Below are 16,676 nucleotides of genomic sequence, written 5' to 3'. Positions count from 1 at the left end.
CTGAAGGACACAGCAGGAAAAGTCTATAGAAAAAAATTTACTCCCTCTTTCCCAGATGGTCTCTGCATTTTCCCCTCTGATTTCCAGTCCAAGCAGGATACAATGCTATTTCTCAGCCTCACTGCATGCTACCGTTTTGGCATCAGGTAAGCACGTTAGCATGACCTCCTCGACCTCCTTGTTGTTCTCTAGAGCTGCTCCCAGCAAACCAGCTGTGAACAATCTGCAAAGGTACTGCTAAGTCCACAGCATAGGGCATGGCTGTGCTTATTGCATTCACATAGGTGCTCTTCCACATTTTGGGGAGAAAGAAATAACCCTGAGAAGGGCAACAGATAGGCAGTGCTGTGCAGAGACCACTGCTGCTACAGGCATTGCACTGACTGAGCAACACAGGCTTCCAACCCATAAATAAATCTAGGGGGATTTCACTTCATTTTGAATTGCTTTAAAGGTTTGATTTCAGCAGCTGAATAGACCCAGCCTTAAATGGTATCACCAGCCTAGGCAGCAGATGCCCACAGGTAGCACGCCCACACTCCCATGTGTAGGACCCTCTCCCCCCAGTAATGTGGCCACAATTCCAAGTGTTTCCACAACCCAGAGTGAGACATGCCTGGAGAGACTCACACCTCCCCAAGTGCATGGCTCCCAGAGCTGGGGCTTTCTGCAGCTGTGCTGGAGCCCACGTGCGGGCAGGGCTCCATGTGCTCCGGCTGCACTGAGCCAGGCTCCCCGCTGGCCCCCAGCAGCCAACATTAATTCATTAACAGTCCCATTAACACCCAGCTGTGGTTTCCCCCCAAACTCAGGCAGGGACCGCTCCCCTGTGAAAGCTGCTGACAGATGAAGTTTCCACCTTCAGCCCTTCTGGAGTTCTGTATAAAAATAAGCAGGGCTTTTTTTTCAAAAGGAAAACTATATTTCCCCTATCCGCACGCCTGCACACACGTGCAGGACTCACAGCAGGAATTTGCTCCAATTTCCCCCACCCACAAGCATATCGCCTTTGGCCAGAGACCAAACGTGGGCATTTTCAGCCCAAGATATCAGGTTTTTCAGCATCCAGAAGAAAAGAAGCCACCGTGACCCTGAGCTGGGCTAAAAAAAGGATGCCTGTTTCCTGCCCAAAAGGTGCTGGGAGACCCAGTGGTGCTCCCAACAGGGCCTCATCCAGGATCCACAGCAAGGCAGCTGCCAGCACCTCCTGAAGAATTGGCACGGCCAAGAATCCTGTTTGGGATTTGGTATCAAATTTTCTTTTCCCCTTTTCATTGTCATTCCCAGACAACCATGACCACCAGACACTGCAGCATGCCAAGGAGATGCCCAGCTCAGCACCTACCTGGGACCTGTTACACAGCATTTATTTCCTCCTTTCCTAGATGATCTCCCCTCAAGAGCTGTGAGCACAAGTTGATGTTCAGGAGACAATCCCTGATGCTCTGGAAGCCCACCCCGTGCCACAGAGGGGTTGATATCCTTGCCTAACATCATCCAGCTCCAGATCAGGCTCTGCAGCCTCTATTAGCAGCACAGGAGCTGGTTCTCTGGGGCTCTCACTGAGAGGCTGGAGGCCAGGAAGCAGAGATCTCAATCAAATGTAGGCACCATGGGATCAGAGCACTGTTTGGTGCTTGAAGGGTGTGCTACTTTGGGCATGTCACCAACAAACATGGTGGCTTCAGCTCCCCGGAGAGGACAAAGCAAGTGCCCGCTACCTTCTCAGATGCCTGGTCACTAGCAGAGCACCCTGCATCCCTTTGATCCAGAGGTGTTTGCCTCGCTGAGAACCCTCTAACTACTCCTTCCTTTAAATAGCAAAGCTCACAAATGCCCTATATGGCTCCATGTCTATACGTTGTCTATGTATTTGTGTACACACATGCACACAACACACAGAGATTTATTCGTGTTTTCAGAGCGGTTCAGGATACATTCCAGGACGAAATTCCAGCCCGTGCTGGAGCCAAGAACATCAGTGGCCCCGGCATTTGCTGCCCCCTCTGCCTGCGCACACACTAAATACGGAAAGGGAGAGGTATAAATAGAGAGAGAAATACATGAATGGCCCTGTTTCCTTACACAGATACACAGAGTGCAAAGGTCCAGGCAGAGTGGGAGCAGGCAGACTCAGGAATCCGATGGCTGTATCCCCTGGGGTGCAGAGCAATCCATTCCCAGGTGCTGCTGTCTGCCCAGATGTCTCAGCTGTTCAGTATCACCTCTGCATGGGCTGGCACAACTGGAGGAGGCTACAGAGGCTTTGGCCCATGGGACAGGGAGGGATCAGCTTTCAGGAACACCAATTAAAGCTGCCAGCGGATGCCACTGGAGCTGTGGGTGTGGAGGAAGCTAGTGAAGGGCTCAGGACACACAGGGACATGGTGAAAAGACCTGACATTTCAAGCACAGAAGGGGTGCTGGGAGCTGCTGAGGACAGCACCAGGGCTGCAGGCAGCACTGTTCCTCTGCTCTTGGAGACAGTGGGGATGGCAACACCCCAGTCCAAACCCCATCAGCTGGGGACAGAGCTGCTGCCACATCCCTTGCTAACACAGAGCAGTGCCTTTAGTGCCTCATCAAAGTCTACCCTGTTTTCCACCTCAAAAGATCCTTTGCTTCCGGGAGCTGCTGCCATACCCTGAGCTGGGACAGGTGGCTGCAAGGCACAGTGGTCAGGGGCAGACCATGCTCCACACCTTCTCCCCTGCCAACCATCCCTGCATGTCCCCTTTGCCCTTCTCTAGCCCAAACACAGCCACAGAGCCCAGCGTGGTGGGGCTGGGACCCCAGACACCTCCGTGCTCCCTGCTGCCCCTGGTGCTCCCCAGGGCTGGGCACTGCCCACAGCTGCAGGGCTGATAATGGCCAAGATGTGGGAGCAGAGCCGGGGCTGGTGGCAGGGGGATGGCTGCTCTGCTTTCAGGAGGGGGAAGGGGCTCTCCCCCTTCAATGCTCCCATTTGAGCTGAGGCCTGGCACTGGCTCAAACCACTGCCTGCTGACACGAGATCAATCATCCCCCGAGCTGAGCTGTTCCTCAGCAGCACTGCACAGCCAGTGCCCAAGCACAGGCTGGGGCCTCTCCCGCAGGAGCAGGGTCTGGCCCCTTCTGCCAAAAGATCTGTGACACCCCTCTTGCTGCCTGCAGTGCATGGCACAGCATGGCACAACCTGGCACACCACAGCAGTGTGGCACAGCTTTGCATGGTACAGCATGGCATGGCATGGCACGGCATGGAGAGGATGAGGAGCACCCCAGCTGCAAAGGAGGGCTCTCTATACATGCCAGACCAGATGTGCCAGACAAGGGCTGTGCAGCACCCCAGGGAGGGTGGCTGTGATGGTGCTTGTCCACCCCTCCATCCCCAAACAAACCACTGGATGCTGGGCCAAAGTGGGCTGGGACCAAGCAGACAGCTGCCTGTACCTGGTCCAGGTGCCACCCATTCTCTACAGTGTCACAGCCACAGTCACAGGGGGTTGGGCTGTGAAACCTCCAGATCCCCAGAAGGAACATCCCCTCAGGGCTCTTGGGATAGCATCTACATCCCTGGCAGAGGCAAGGGCTGGAGCAATCACAGCCAGCCTAGCCCTGGTCCAGCAGCCAGGGACTCACTGCTTGCCCGTGGTCTGGGCACTTTTGGGCAGACTGCTGCTCTGGGGTGCCTGTGCCAAGTCTGGTTTTAGCAGCATGTAGCTCCACTGACTCACTGCTTGTGCAAGCGGCCTGTGGCTGCCAGTGGCAGCCCCGAGAGTGCATCCTGGCTGGGTGCCCCTCACCTGCTGGGGCCTCAGCAAATAAATAAATAACACCACAGCACCGACCACCACGGGCCTCTATGGCAAACACTGCAGGGGGCTGTGCCCAGGCGGTGGTGAGCACCCACACTGTGATGACCACCAGTGCATCTCCCCAGGTGCACCACTGTGGACACCAAGTGCTAGTCCCTGTCCCCTGCCCTCTTCAGGCAGCAGATGTGGCACTGTGCCCCCTGTTCCCATCAGTAGCAGCATGCACACTCCTAGTGCTGTTCTCACGCTCCTGCTCTGGTACATGTGCTCACACTGAGTACAAGCAGCCCTCACTCCATTCCTGCTTGCAGCAGTGTGCAGCTCCCTGAGACCACATGTGTGCAGGGCAGTGTGTGCCCCACTCTGCTCAGCACAGCCATGGCCCACTGCATTTCCAGTGTGCAACTCAGACCCCAGGGCAGTGATGGGATAACGTGACCAAAGCTTGCTCAGGAATGAAGCAAGGACCATCCAGGTGGCCCCAATCCAGAACAAGACACCATCACCCATGGGGCTCACAGCACAAATGCTTGGCAGCATACAAGAGCTTGCTCTGCTCATCCAAGCTGCCCCACAAGCCAGCCCTATGCTGCCACCTCTGCCCTGAGCCACCTGCCCAGGGCTGTGCAAATTTTGCACTGCTTAGCCCTGACAGCAGCAGCACACAGCTCCTTCCCCAGCTCCATGCCAAGGGCCCCAGCCCAGCAGAGCACCCCCAGGACGTTCTCCCCAGGCCCTGCACCCTGTGTGCACGCAGTCCATGTCACACACATGCCATCACCCCACTCTGGCCCAGTCGCAGCTGCAAAGCCGCAGCTACCTTGCGCTAATTAAAAACATCCCTCGTTTGAAGGAGCCAAAGGGCTGCTTCCTCTCCACTGCCCTGAGCTGGCGTGGGTTTGAGGGATGCCGTCCCCACCCTGCAAAACACGCAGGCCACCACTGCCTTCGTCCTCGGCCAGACCGGGGCCACTCCGCTACCCAGGGCTTATTTTCAGTTCCTGTTAAAAAGCAGAGAGTGGGTGCTGGAGGCAGGCAGTGAGCAGCAGCCAGGTACCCGGCTGGACCCCGCGGTGGCAATGGCCTGCGGCTGCAGAGCGCATCCCAGCCACCCTCCACCTGCCCCGCTGGCCTGTGTCCCCAGCCGGGAGGGGGCCGGGTGCCTGGCCCGGGTCCCAGCCCGGGTGGGAAACAATGCGAGGGATGCTGACCCCGGCCGCCCTGACGTCAGCCAGCACCGCTGCCGGCACCCCCGCCAGCCCTGGCCCCGGGGCTCCCACTCGCCCTCGGCTGGGGCCACACTGGAAGCTGCCTGTTTGTTTATCTTCCTCTGCAGCGTTGCTTGTTTTGATGGTACATCCTCCTCCTCCTCGCCGGGCCCCGGGGTCGAGCCGTGAACCCGCCGCGTCCTGTTTGCCGAGGTCCCGCGCTCCGCTTGCGGAGGTGCGGAGCAGCCGCCCCCGGCCAGCCACAGCAGATAAAAATACACAGGGCAGAGCATCCTGGGGCACAGGGGCTATATTTGCACTGATGGTATCCATGAGCTTGTCCTCGGTGTACCTGTCCCTGCCCTCCTCAGAGCAGGGGGCACGGCGCTGCAGGAACCTGCTCACCCTTCTCCCTCCAAGTCAGAGTGCAGACTCTGGAATAAGCTGTGTCATGAAACGCTGACCGTAACCAAGCTGGAGCAGGCCCTCAAAACTCATGGGTGGCCACCCCACCCTGCCCTGTGGGGCCATTTCTGTAAACCAGAGGGACACCAGGGGACAAAATATCCCCAACCTGCTGGGTCCTAGACTGCTGGGAACAGAGCTGGGGAAGCCCCGAAGCACTGAGCCCTCTCCAGCCGCCTTCTCCTTCCCCTAATGGTGTGAACCCCTGGGCTTGCCAATAAAAGCCACCAGCTCCACCTCGGCTTCTGCACAGCCACTGCTCCTTCCAGCTCTGCTCAAGCCCAGGCAGCTGCTCAGCAGTGAACCCTTGCCAAAAACTGTGTGTGTGAAAGCATCATTTCCTAAACGTATAAATATTACCAGGGCTTTGCTGGAAAACTCCCCATGGTTAGTTAAAATGCCCTGGACAGCCAAGTGCACACAAGCCCAGATAAAGGGCATGCCTAAGCTGAGAGGCTCTGCAGCTCTGCCCTGGGGGACTGACAGGTCCTTTCCTCTCCATGCGGGATACAGCAAATATCTGGGAAGTGAGAAAAGCTGTGGAGCACCTGCCCACATCCAGCCCTGTACCACATCATCACAATCCCTCTCCAGCCAAGAGGTGCTTACCACAACCAAACATTCACAACCTGCAGCCCCATTTCACAGATGGAGATACTGGAAGGATGAATAGATCTCTCTTCTTGACCTCCTGTCCACTGATGTTCAACCAAGACAAAACCCAGCAACTTGGTTTTCTTCCAGGCAGGCTCCTAGCCCACTTTAGAGACATTAAGAGACAGAGGATCAACCACTGCCCTTGGGAGCATGCCCCAGTCACTGGCAGGAGCAAACCCAAGCGCCTCCATTCTAACTTGAAATTCCCTGGCTCTATGTCCCAGTGCCTGGCTTCTGCTCCAGTGCTCTCTGCAAGATTAAAGAGAGCCCTTCACCAACCAGCCTTTTCTCCTTGTAAAGACCCGCACAGACTACGATCAAGGCACTCTCAATTTTCTCCCTAATAAGCTAGACAGAGCTCTTCCCTTCCAAGCCCTCAATGCCAGGCTCTCTCCCCAGTTCATTCCTGTGACTCTGTGCTGATTGACCAGCATCTTTTTGGAAACCTACACATGGGAGCTGCTCACTGCATTCCCAGCTCCCCACAGCACATCCTGAGGGACCCCAGCTCCTTGCGCTGCTCCTTTTAGGAGCTGACAAATAGAGTGTTAAATTGCCTGGAGGCTCTGAAGTAACTGCACAGAGACAATGAGGTCACCCAGACCATCTTTCTGCTGCAAGATGAGAGGAGAGTCTGGGGTGAAGAGCCAGTTTTGGTGGTGAAGAGCTGAAAAGCCATTTTTGGTGTTTCTCACTAACACAAGACCTAGGAGGCATCAGAAGGAACAACAGGGTACCACATTCAAACCAAAGGCAGCAGCTGTTTGCATCTCACAGCTCATTGCTGCAAGATGGCATCATCAGTGGGTTTATAAAGAATGGTACGAATGCAGAGAGGACACACCCTTCCAGCAGACCAAGTGCACAACTGCATCCTTCCACCAGCCTCTCCCCTGCAGCCAGTGCTCAGACCTGGCTACCAGAGGATGCAGAGGGGCAGCATCTCCCAGAGCCTTCCATTCCCTATCTGGCTCCAAGACACTGCTCCTGGACTGTTCTCGGGACACACAGCACCAACCACCATCCCATCTTTTCAGCCTGTGCCAGATGTGCTCCACACCAGCTGCTTTTGCCAGGCTCTGCCTCACTCCCCTCCTGCCCACTCTGCACCTTCCCCCATGGCCCAGACCTGACCAGCTCTTGGAGGACTCTGAATTTCAAGCCTGATGTTCATCTTTAGCAGATGTTGTTCAGATGACTCTTCTACAAAGACACTTCACCATCCCCCTATCCTGGCACATCTGCCTGCACCCTTCCAGCAACAGCACTGAAACATTTACTGACTGCTTCTGCCATGTCTGGTCCAGTATAAATCATTTTACCACCTCTGTCTACTAATAAGCTTATCCTATTGCTGGGAGCTTGGGGTTTTCTCCTGCTACACTAAATAAAAGCCTTTCCCTTCTGTTCATCGCCATGATTTTTCCCTGATGTCTTTAGCTTCTGTTACCCATTTTCTACACTTCATAATTTCTAATTTATACTGATTGCTATCTACTCCCGCTCTCCCATTTGTTATAAACTGCTCTTTTATTTCTAATTGCTGCCTTCACTTTGCTGCTGAACCAGAACGGGCTCTGGGCCAGTGCTGCCCTCTTTCTTGATTGTGGAATTGTGGCTTTTTGTGGCTTCTGAAATTCTTCTGAAAGAGCTCACCATTTTCATTCACATTTTTCTATCTAAATGTTTCCTCTGAGCTGATTTCACTCATAATTTTCCCCCTGCTTTGGGAAATTAGCTCTTTCAAGGCATGAAGGATATAAATTACTGCTTAGGAATGTCCTTTCTGTGCCCAGGGTGAATGTAATCTGGTCATGATCACTGGTCCCTAGGCAACCTTCAAGTTGCAGTCCAGCAGTGAATTCATCTCTATCGTTCATAATCCAGGGGAAAGTTGCCTGCACTGGATGCAATGCCTTGCATATAAAAGAGGGATCATCTCTAATTTTTAGAAACTCTGCAGATCATCTATTGTTGGCTGCAAAAGTACATCAGCTCATCTCATAAACCACCATCCTCCCAAAGCCCGTGTGATACCACTGGCACCTTGGCTGACAACCTGGTCCCCAGCAGGTACCACTGCCCCCCATTCCTGTGCCTTCACAGTGAGCACAGGAACACTCAGAAGTGCCCCAAGTCCTTTTGCATAATGGGCATCAAGCATTTCTGACCCTGACACATTAGTCTGAATCATTTCAGTGCTTCTGTGATGATTTCCAGTAATGCAAAAGGATCAAAGACTCTCTCCTTCCAGTCCCAGTTTCTCCAAAGCACACGTCTGATTTTAGAGCTGAGTGTGCCAAGGGGACAGTGACAGGCAGAGCATGGATACCATGCTGAAAAGCTCTCGTCCCCACAATGTGTCACTGCAAAATCACCTCTAAAAGCAACAGGTGAACTAAAAAGGGATGGCTTCTCCTCATTCACCTGATCCCTGCCTGCCATCAGCAGCAGTGTTTGGGTCCACAGCAAGTCTGGGAGGCAAGTGAATACAGCGAATATGCCCCAGTGATGGCACCCTCCTGTGAAGCAGCCAGCCTGGCTCGCACCTCTGGCAGCTCCCAGCAACCAGGCAGTTCCCATCCAGCTATGTCAGGCCTATTCCCTGCTCTGCTAGGCCTAGAGATGAGGTGCAAGGACACAAAGAGGGCTGTGGGAGAGCGAGAGGGCATGACCCCTCTTTAGGCAAGTCTAGCTATCCCCATCAGTGCTCCCATGCAGCCTGGCACACCACACACTGCAGCTGCTGATGAAACCACCCCTTGGGCAAAGGAGAGAGGACTTGCACCGTTCCTTACCTCAGCCATGAAGTTCTGCTGAAACGTCTCCTCCCGGAAGGGCTCTGTCCGCAGGCGGTCTGCAAGGGAGACAGGGATCAGCCTGGGCAGGTTGGGCCAGACCTCCCCCCCAGCTTCCCCTTTCCCTGACCATAGGGTGAGGATGCTGCAGGGGAAAAGCTCCAGCATGCTCTTCCCAGAATCAGCAGGAAACACCAGCAGGCCTCTTGGGCTAGGGACATATCATTTGGTTAGCAGAAGGTGCAAGGACCACAAGGAAGTTGGAAAAGCATGGTTGAGCCTGCTGAAGCAGACAGCAGCCAGGCAGAGCCAATAGTCCATCCCCACTTGTCCCGCACTTCCGAGTAGGGAACGGTGGCAGGACATGCTCAACACCATTCCCAGACCTTCCAGCTAGAACAAGCTGTCTGAGTCTGTGGGACAGGGCACTGCTTGTCCAGCTGCTCAAATGAAGGTGTGAGCCAGCCTGCGCCCTCCTCTTGCAGGACAGGGACAAACCCCTGTTATATTCTGCTCTGCACCTCGTCCAAAACACTAATTTTTCCACATTGTTGCTAAGATGTAGACTGGAGAAGCAGCTGGCTGGATTTGCTCAGCCACTAGGGTGCAATGCTTTCTCCCAGCTTTCTGCCCTGCACCAAGTAAGGGACAAGAGAGGCCAGCTGCTCACCAGCATCAGTGCCTGGACCCAAGACAGGTTGTCCAGGCTGCTCCAAGCCGTGCAGAGATTGCATGCAGCAGGATAGAGGGAAGTGCAGCTGGCCAATGCAGCTCTAGTGCACCTACAGGGCAGATCCAGGCTCCTGTAGTAGGGGCACCAGTCATGGGACAGGGTCTGGACCACAGTATCTTCCTGGATGTGATACACAAGCCCGGGCTGACCCCCATTAGTCTCTGCATGCTCAGGGCAGCATGCTCCTGCAGAAGTGCAGGTATCACCTGTGGCAGCAGGAGAAAGCATGGCAGTAGCAAGGGATGACCCAAAAAACAGCGCCCAGCCAACCTCCATAGGTGGGGAACAAACCACCCCCCAAGGTGGCTCCCCCTGCCCCACGTCCAGGGGGGGTACGGTGTGCCCATCAGCCTGATGGCAAAGTGGGCTGGGCACTGGAGGAGGGCCCATGAGCACGGCTGCTCTTCCCACATTTGGGAGAGCCCAGAGCCCCTGGGTGCTGTCCAAGCACTCAGTGAGCTACTGCACTTGGGAAGGGAGCCTGACACCACTGCAGGGCCAGCCCTTGAGGCTTCCCCGCTGGCTCCTGGGGACCAGCCAGGTGCTCTCAGAGTACTGGAGAGCCCCTTGGCCACTCCCCAACTCCTACAGCTATCGGTCAAGGGCTGCTCCTCCCCCAGCTCACCCCAGAGGCTGCTCCCAGCCTTCTGGCTACTGTTGTGCTGCTGGCTTAGCTAAATATGAAACACAAGCCAGGCTGGGTAACAGCCAGAGGGAGCAAAGCACGCCAGCCCAGTGCTAAGGAGGAAACTTGTTCTCTGCCCCAGGCATCCCTCCTCACCTCTGCTGAGAGTGGCCCCGCTCTCCCTGTAATCCTCAATCTCAGCATCCTTCTGGAGCAGCAGGGAAATTAGCTCTTGCACCTGGCACTGCAGCACCAGGTTCATCTGGATCAGGGGCCGCACGAGGTGACGGGACACCTACAACAGAGGAGGGGTGCTCTAGGAAAGGTCCAGGTCCAGGAAGGCACACAGCTGTCCTCAGAATGGTCAGAGCAGGGCACCCAGCAAGGTCTTAGCAAGAGCTGCAGCCCAGGTCACACAGGGCTCCACAAAATACCCCACATCTCACACACATCCAGTGGGAAAAGGATGTGAGCTGGGAGAAGGCAGGCCAGATGCTGTGAGACATATCCCTCCATCCCAACCCCATCCTTTCACAGCTGAGGCTGCAGCAGGGGAGAGCTTAGGTGGGAGAGCAGGGATAGGCAGTGTTCCACCCACTACCTGGGGTGCAACAGGAAACAGAGAGCCCCCGATGTGCCACCCAGACCCTCTCCATGGCTCTGCACACCTCATGGCACGTTCCTATGCAGGAAACAGGAATGGCTGGGTGAAAAACCAGAAAGCTCCAAGATGTCAAACTGTGGCTTCATGAACAGGAGAGGCACTTCCAGGGAAGTAAGATCAAAAGCAAAAGAGATCTCAACAGGCAGGACTTGTGCATGCTCCCCATTGCAGCCCCCACTGCAGTGTGCCCTCTAAGCTTACGCCACACAAGCCTCATGCAGAGCCCTGGGCATGTCCTCTGTCTCAGAGCCCAGCTGGGCCATCCTGGCCCAGCAGGATCACAAAGCAGCCTCTCTCCTATCACGTCCTTCAGTCTCTGGAAGGGTATTTGAGATCCCCCAACCCACTGTGTCCCTTGTTTCTGTGGCCAGGCTGAGTCCATGGGTGAGAGGACAGCAAACCCAGCATTGCTCTCGAAGCATTCTCACTCCTATGGCAAGCCCACAGTGGGCTCTGTGCTTTGCCCACCCCAAGATATGAGCCCAGAGGTGATGGCCATCACCCACTGGAGCACTTGGAGTGCACCACCTGCAGCAGAGGTGGGATGGGCCGAGCCAGGTAGGCTCTATGCCTTCTTCAAGCCCCTGGCTGGGCCAGAGTTGATCCCCATCACTGCATCCACCAGCCACACTCAGCACCCCAGCTGCTTCCCACCTCCATGGTGTCTTGCAGAGATCCAGTGTGTGTCCACGATGAAGTAGAGGAGCAGCCGGGAAGAGGGCCTTTGCACCTCATTAGCTCAGCCAGGACCCCGATTACCGGCTCCCCAGCTCAACCCTGACGGTGAGAGCAGCCCCCGCAGCAGCTGGGGAGCCCGGCTGTGCCCCCGCCATGCCCAAGCACAGCCGTTCGGGGGCAGAGGCACCGCGGCCGGCAGCGGGAGCGGAGCTGCGGGGCTGCGGGGCGCTGCCTCCCGCCGGCCGAGCGGGGCTGCGGGGCGCTGCCTCCCGCCGGCCGAGCGGGGCTCCGGGGCTGCGGGGCGCTGCCTCCCGCCGGCGGCGGGGCCGCAGCGCCGTGCCGGGCCCGGGGCTCCGCCGGGCGGTTCGCGGGCGCCGGGCGCCCTCTTGTGCGCGCAGGGACGCAGGGCCCGGGGGGAGCCCCACCTGCAGGGGTCCGCAGGGGCTGCCGCTGCAAACGCAACGTGCCCGTGAAAGAGCAAACCCTTAAAAGCCGGGAGAATCCGGCTTTTTCCGCCCGTCGTGACAGACCACCTGCAGGCCATCTGAGGGTACCCGCTGCTCTGTGCCCTGCTTCGTGGCTTGCTCCTAAAGAGAACAGCATCACTCTGCTCTACCGAGTGCTGGCAGGGCATCACCCCACACTGGACATAGAATTATCTAAAGGTTTGCTTTGGAAGGGATTTTTGATATAACTCACTAGATCAGGTTGTTATAGGGCCCATCCAGCCTGGTCTTGAACACTTTCAGGAATGGAACATCCATAACTTCTCTGGGCAACCTGCTCCAGTGCCTCATCACCCTCATAATTAAGACTTTTTTCCTAGCAGCAAATCTAAATGTCTCCTCTTATAGTTGAAAAACTTTTCTCCTTGTCCTATCACAATCTGCCCAAGTAAAAAGCTGTTCTCCCTCTTTTTAATAAGCCCTCTTCAAGTACTGGAAGGCTGCAATGAGGTCTCTCCAGAGCCTTCTCTTCTCCATGCCAAACAATCCCATCTCTTGCAACCTTTGCCTTTGCTACTGCATAAAGACCTTTGTCTTTGTAGGAGAGGAGCTCCAGCCCTTTTATCATCTTTGTGGCTCTCCTCTGGACCCCTTCTAACACGTCGATGTTTTTCTTGTGCCAAGCACCCCATATTTGGATGCAGAACTCCAGATGGGCTCTCACAAGGACATTTCACTTATGCCCCAGCAGCAACATGTGCTGGGACATCCCTGTGTAACTGCATGGCACAAACCAAAGCCTCAATGGGGAGAAATGGGGACAGTAAGCCTTGGGAGAGGCAGAAGGCAACCTACAGTCACCAGCGTGGCTTGAGACTACACAAAAGCCTCTAAGGAGAGGCCTAAGGAGATAATCCTAAAGAGATAATCCTTAATTTTGGCCACTCCCCTCCCTGAAGTCTCTGCAGCTTTGCTCACCATGTCCAAGGGAGCCGGGCAGCAGTGGAAGTCCCAGTAGAAGGGCAGTCCTGACAGCTCGCTTTTCACGTGCAGCCTGAGGCCACTGGGAGAGCGGTGGCAGGAGAAGGCAGTGGTGGCACCTGGCTGCCCTGCCAGCAAGGGGCACATCAAGCTGCACAAGTGGCTCAGGAAGGAGGACACGTGGACAGTCAGCCGCTTGTTCAGCTCCTGGGAAAAGGCAAGGTTAGGGGGCATAGCACAGCACTGGGGAAAAAACAGCAGAAATCCCAGCACCCAAGGAGTGAAACTACTGCATGTTCCACAGCAAAAAACCACCCCTGGGCCTTGGCTTCCAGCTGACATGACATTCCTCACTGATTCTCCCAAGCCAGCCATGCTGGGAAGATTCCCCTATCCTGCCAGTCCAGGATGGGCAGGGTGCAGCAGTCTGCACTAGCACATCTGTTCTGCATGCCACCACAAGCACCATAGCCTGGCTGAGAGCCCACAGCAGGACAATCTGCCAGAGCTGCAGCCATCTCCCATCCTTCCTGCCACCAGCCACTCAGCATTATGGGACACAGGAACACGCCACTCCAATGGCACATGAGGGCCTGGGCACATGGGCTGAGGAGATGAGGCACAGCTCCATGCATTTTTGGGGGCCAAGCTGACAGGATGCCCCATGAGAGACTACTAGCTATGAATGTGAACAGAATCTCTCTGTCATGAGTAGAAGGCAGCCTTGTTTCCAGCTCCTCTTTAGTACATTGACCCTGGGGAAACCAGCTGCCCATCCAGCCCACAAGTGAAGAGACTGTGCCAGCCTCTGTATGCAGACCCACCTGGCTGCCCCAGGCTTGCTAAACAGAGTGGCCCACTCTCCCAGGAGGAGGGTGTTTGGCCATGTGGGGTGACAGGGCTTGGGCAGAGCCACACAGGGACTTCCCAGGTTGGGCATTTGCACCCGAGCCCAGTCAGACCCAGCAGCCATTGTGTCACCAAGCAATTTATGCTGGAATGTCAGCTCCTGGGAGGAGAAAAAGAGGCCCCTGGCCTCTTCAGATACTCACCTTGGACCTTTGTCCCACAGCCTCGGCGTCTGCACTCTCGTACCAGACACTGCTAAGGTCAGAGATCAGCAGGATATAGCCAGTATCCCTGAAGCACACTTTGGCAAGAAAACTGGACTCACCAAAGCGAACAGAAGCCCAGGGCTTGGTCAGGAGGCTGCTTTCCAGCTCCTCGGAGCCCTCCATCTGCAAGAGAGCAACCAGGTCTCTGCCTCAACCCCTGCCCAGGCACACCTGGTCCCTGGGGTGGCCTAAAGGGACCGGCAGTCCCGGCTGGCCCATTTGTGACCCGACAGCACAGAAGTGAGGGTACTCAGCCAGCTCTGGCCACACATGCAAGCAGCAGAGCTGGGGCATGTGTTTGGGGAGCTTGCTGCAGGGCAGGTCCTGCCGCAGCTCACAATAAGCCCCCCAGACGCTCCAGCAGGCGCACGGCAGTGGAACTGCTGGCTCCTCGGGCTATCCGCTGCTTGCTGGCGCTAACTCGGCAAGACCTCTACGCCCAAATGAGCATTGAGGCTGCCCCGCCGGCACCGGGCGGGGAGCTGGGCGCTGCACCCTCCTCCTGCTGGGGCATCCCATCCCTGCGCTCCAGGCGAGCCCTGCCGGCAGGGACACCACTGCCGCTTCCCGCTCCTCCCTGGGACGGGCTCCACGCTCCCAAAACACTCGGGGACCCAGCGATCGCGGCTGCCCGCCGGCCTCGGGCTCTGCGGAGCCGCAGCATTACCCGGGGCAGAAGAAGCCGGCGGCCGGGGGATGCAGAGGCTCGGGCTTTTTATCCAAAATTCCTCGGGCTTGCGAGCGGCGCCGGGCCGGGGGCAGGGCGGACTACGGCTCCCGGCATGCTGCTCTCTTCCGCGGCGTGCGGGGCCGGGGCACGCCGGGATGTGCGCTCCCTGCGCTCCGGGAGCGGCCGTGCCTACCCCACGGTCCCCGGAGCGCGCTGCTGTTCCCTTGCCTGCTCACAAGGACAGCGAGCCGAGCTGGCTGCCCGTCTAGAGCGGCGGGTGCCACGGCCGAGATGTTGATGGGGACCGAAATGCTTCAGGATTTTATTGTGCGCTTGCGTCTGCTGCGAAATGTCCCGGCACTAGTGCCCAGCCGGGTACAGCGCCCTGTACAGCCGGAGAGGCAGCGGCAGCACGGGGCTCCTCCTGTTCCTTGGCCCCAGGTCTATTCCTGAGCCCCAGGGTGCCGGGGCAGGCACGGGCAGGGCACGCACCCGCCCCGCTGCCCTGCCAGGGGTGCGGGACTCGGCTGCTGCAGCACAGTGAGCCCTGCATGGCTGGGGCTGCAAGTGCCTCTGACCCCATGCCTGCGCACAGAGCAGCGTTGTGCCAGCTTGGCGCACCACACACCCCAGTTCCCTCCACACTGAGGTCCACCCTAACCCCAGGCACTGATTTCCAAACCTCATCATCCATTCTCTGACTGTGATCCCCCACCAGCACACCGTGCATTGAGGCCATCCAGGCTGGGCCGACACACTGCTCCTGATGCACTGCCCCTGAGTCTCCCATTTGCACTCTTTGCACACACCCCTCCACTCACCCCTCTCCCCAGCATGCAAGCAACAGCCACTTCCCAGGGCAGTGTGGTCATGGCACAGGGTTTGCATCCTGACAGGGTGTCAGGGAACATGGGAGTAGGCAAGGACTTTGCAGTGCAGGACAGACTAGCTTGCATCATCGGGCTTGGAGTGCAGGACCCAGCTGGACTTCAGGCACAGCTGAAATTTCAGGTCAGGTGGGGGTGCTAGTTGGATGAGGATGAGCTGGGCATTATCCTGCTGTGTACAGCTGTGGGGGTCACAGCGAGCTGGGGAAAGAGCTCACACCTAGGGATCTGCACACACAGTGCCACCTCATCCCTCCCACCCTGCACCCACCTTTGGGTGTTTCACCTTGGGACCACGTGGAGGGAGATGATGTTCTTCGGGAAAATCCACTATTGGCTACTGTAGTCACAAGAGCAATGCCTAGGGGGCATTTATATGGTGAGCACTACTGGGACTATCGACTGTAGGTGAAAGGCTGTTCATTGTTTGGGAAACTGAGCTGAGTTGCACTCCCAGCCTGGAGCATCCTGGAGTGCCCGAGCACTGGTATATACCTGGTGCCATAGGCACAAATGGGACGTGGCAGGGACACAGCAGGACAGCCAGTCATTCCTGAGCACAGTGCCAGCAGGTGAGCATAGCCACAGTGACAGTGCTTTGGGGCTGACCAAAGCACTGAACCCTCCCCATGTCATCTCCATAGGGTGATGGTGGATTTTACAGGTACCCACATCCTCAGCTGCAGTGGCACCAGGTGGCCCTGCCCTCCTGTCACAGTCCTCAGGACAACAGGGGAGCCCATAGGTAAATCCCACCTGGAAAGAAAATCCATGGAAAAGGCAAAGTTGGTTGAAGGTTTTTATATCTTGCTCTCAAGCAGGGAAATTAGGTTTGTGTTAGGAGGGTGGAAGCTCAGTCCTGGAGGGCTTCAGAAATGAGGAGCAAAGTGGCTCACAAGTTGCCTTGAGGGCACAGCCCTGTTTTCACACGAGGCACCCCCAGATGACAGGG

The 16,676-nt window shown here is 56.6% G+C and overlaps 1 protein-coding gene across 3 annotated transcripts in view; it reads right to left on the bottom strand.

Annotated features, from left to right (window-relative positions):
• NHEJ1 (non-homologous end joining factor 1) overlaps positions 1–14,935 on the bottom strand; it is a 42,350-nt gene extending 27,415 nt beyond the window's left edge. For 2 of the 3 annotated variants that reach the window (XM_066553522.1, XM_066553523.1), the window contains exons 1-5: positions 14,835–14,935; positions 14,105–14,290; positions 13,050–13,259; positions 10,440–10,578; positions 8,926–8,984 (exon numbers count right to left, since the gene is read on the bottom strand). In XM_066553522.1, coding sequence (XP_066409619.1) covers positions 8,926–8,984; positions 10,440–10,578; positions 13,050–13,259; positions 14,105–14,290 — 594 coding nt within the window. In that variant the 5' untranslated portion in view covers positions 14,835–14,935. Of the gene's footprint in view, positions 1–8,925; positions 8,985–10,439; positions 10,579–11,601; positions 11,828–13,049; positions 13,260–14,104; positions 14,291–14,834 lie in introns of those variants that run through there. The other variant, XM_066553524.1, reaches the window with a different exon arrangement.
• Positions 14,936–16,676: the final 1,741 nt, after the last annotated feature.

Source organism: Molothrus aeneus, chromosome 7 (assembly GCF_037042795.1).
Source record: "Molothrus aeneus isolate 106 chromosome 7, BPBGC_Maene_1.0, whole genome shotgun sequence".
NCBI classification, from domain to species: Eukaryota; Metazoa; Chordata; class Aves; order Passeriformes; family Icteridae; genus Molothrus; species Molothrus aeneus.
Note: the sequence above shows the minus strand (reverse complement) of the source record. Positions and strands in the feature narration are given on the sequence as shown.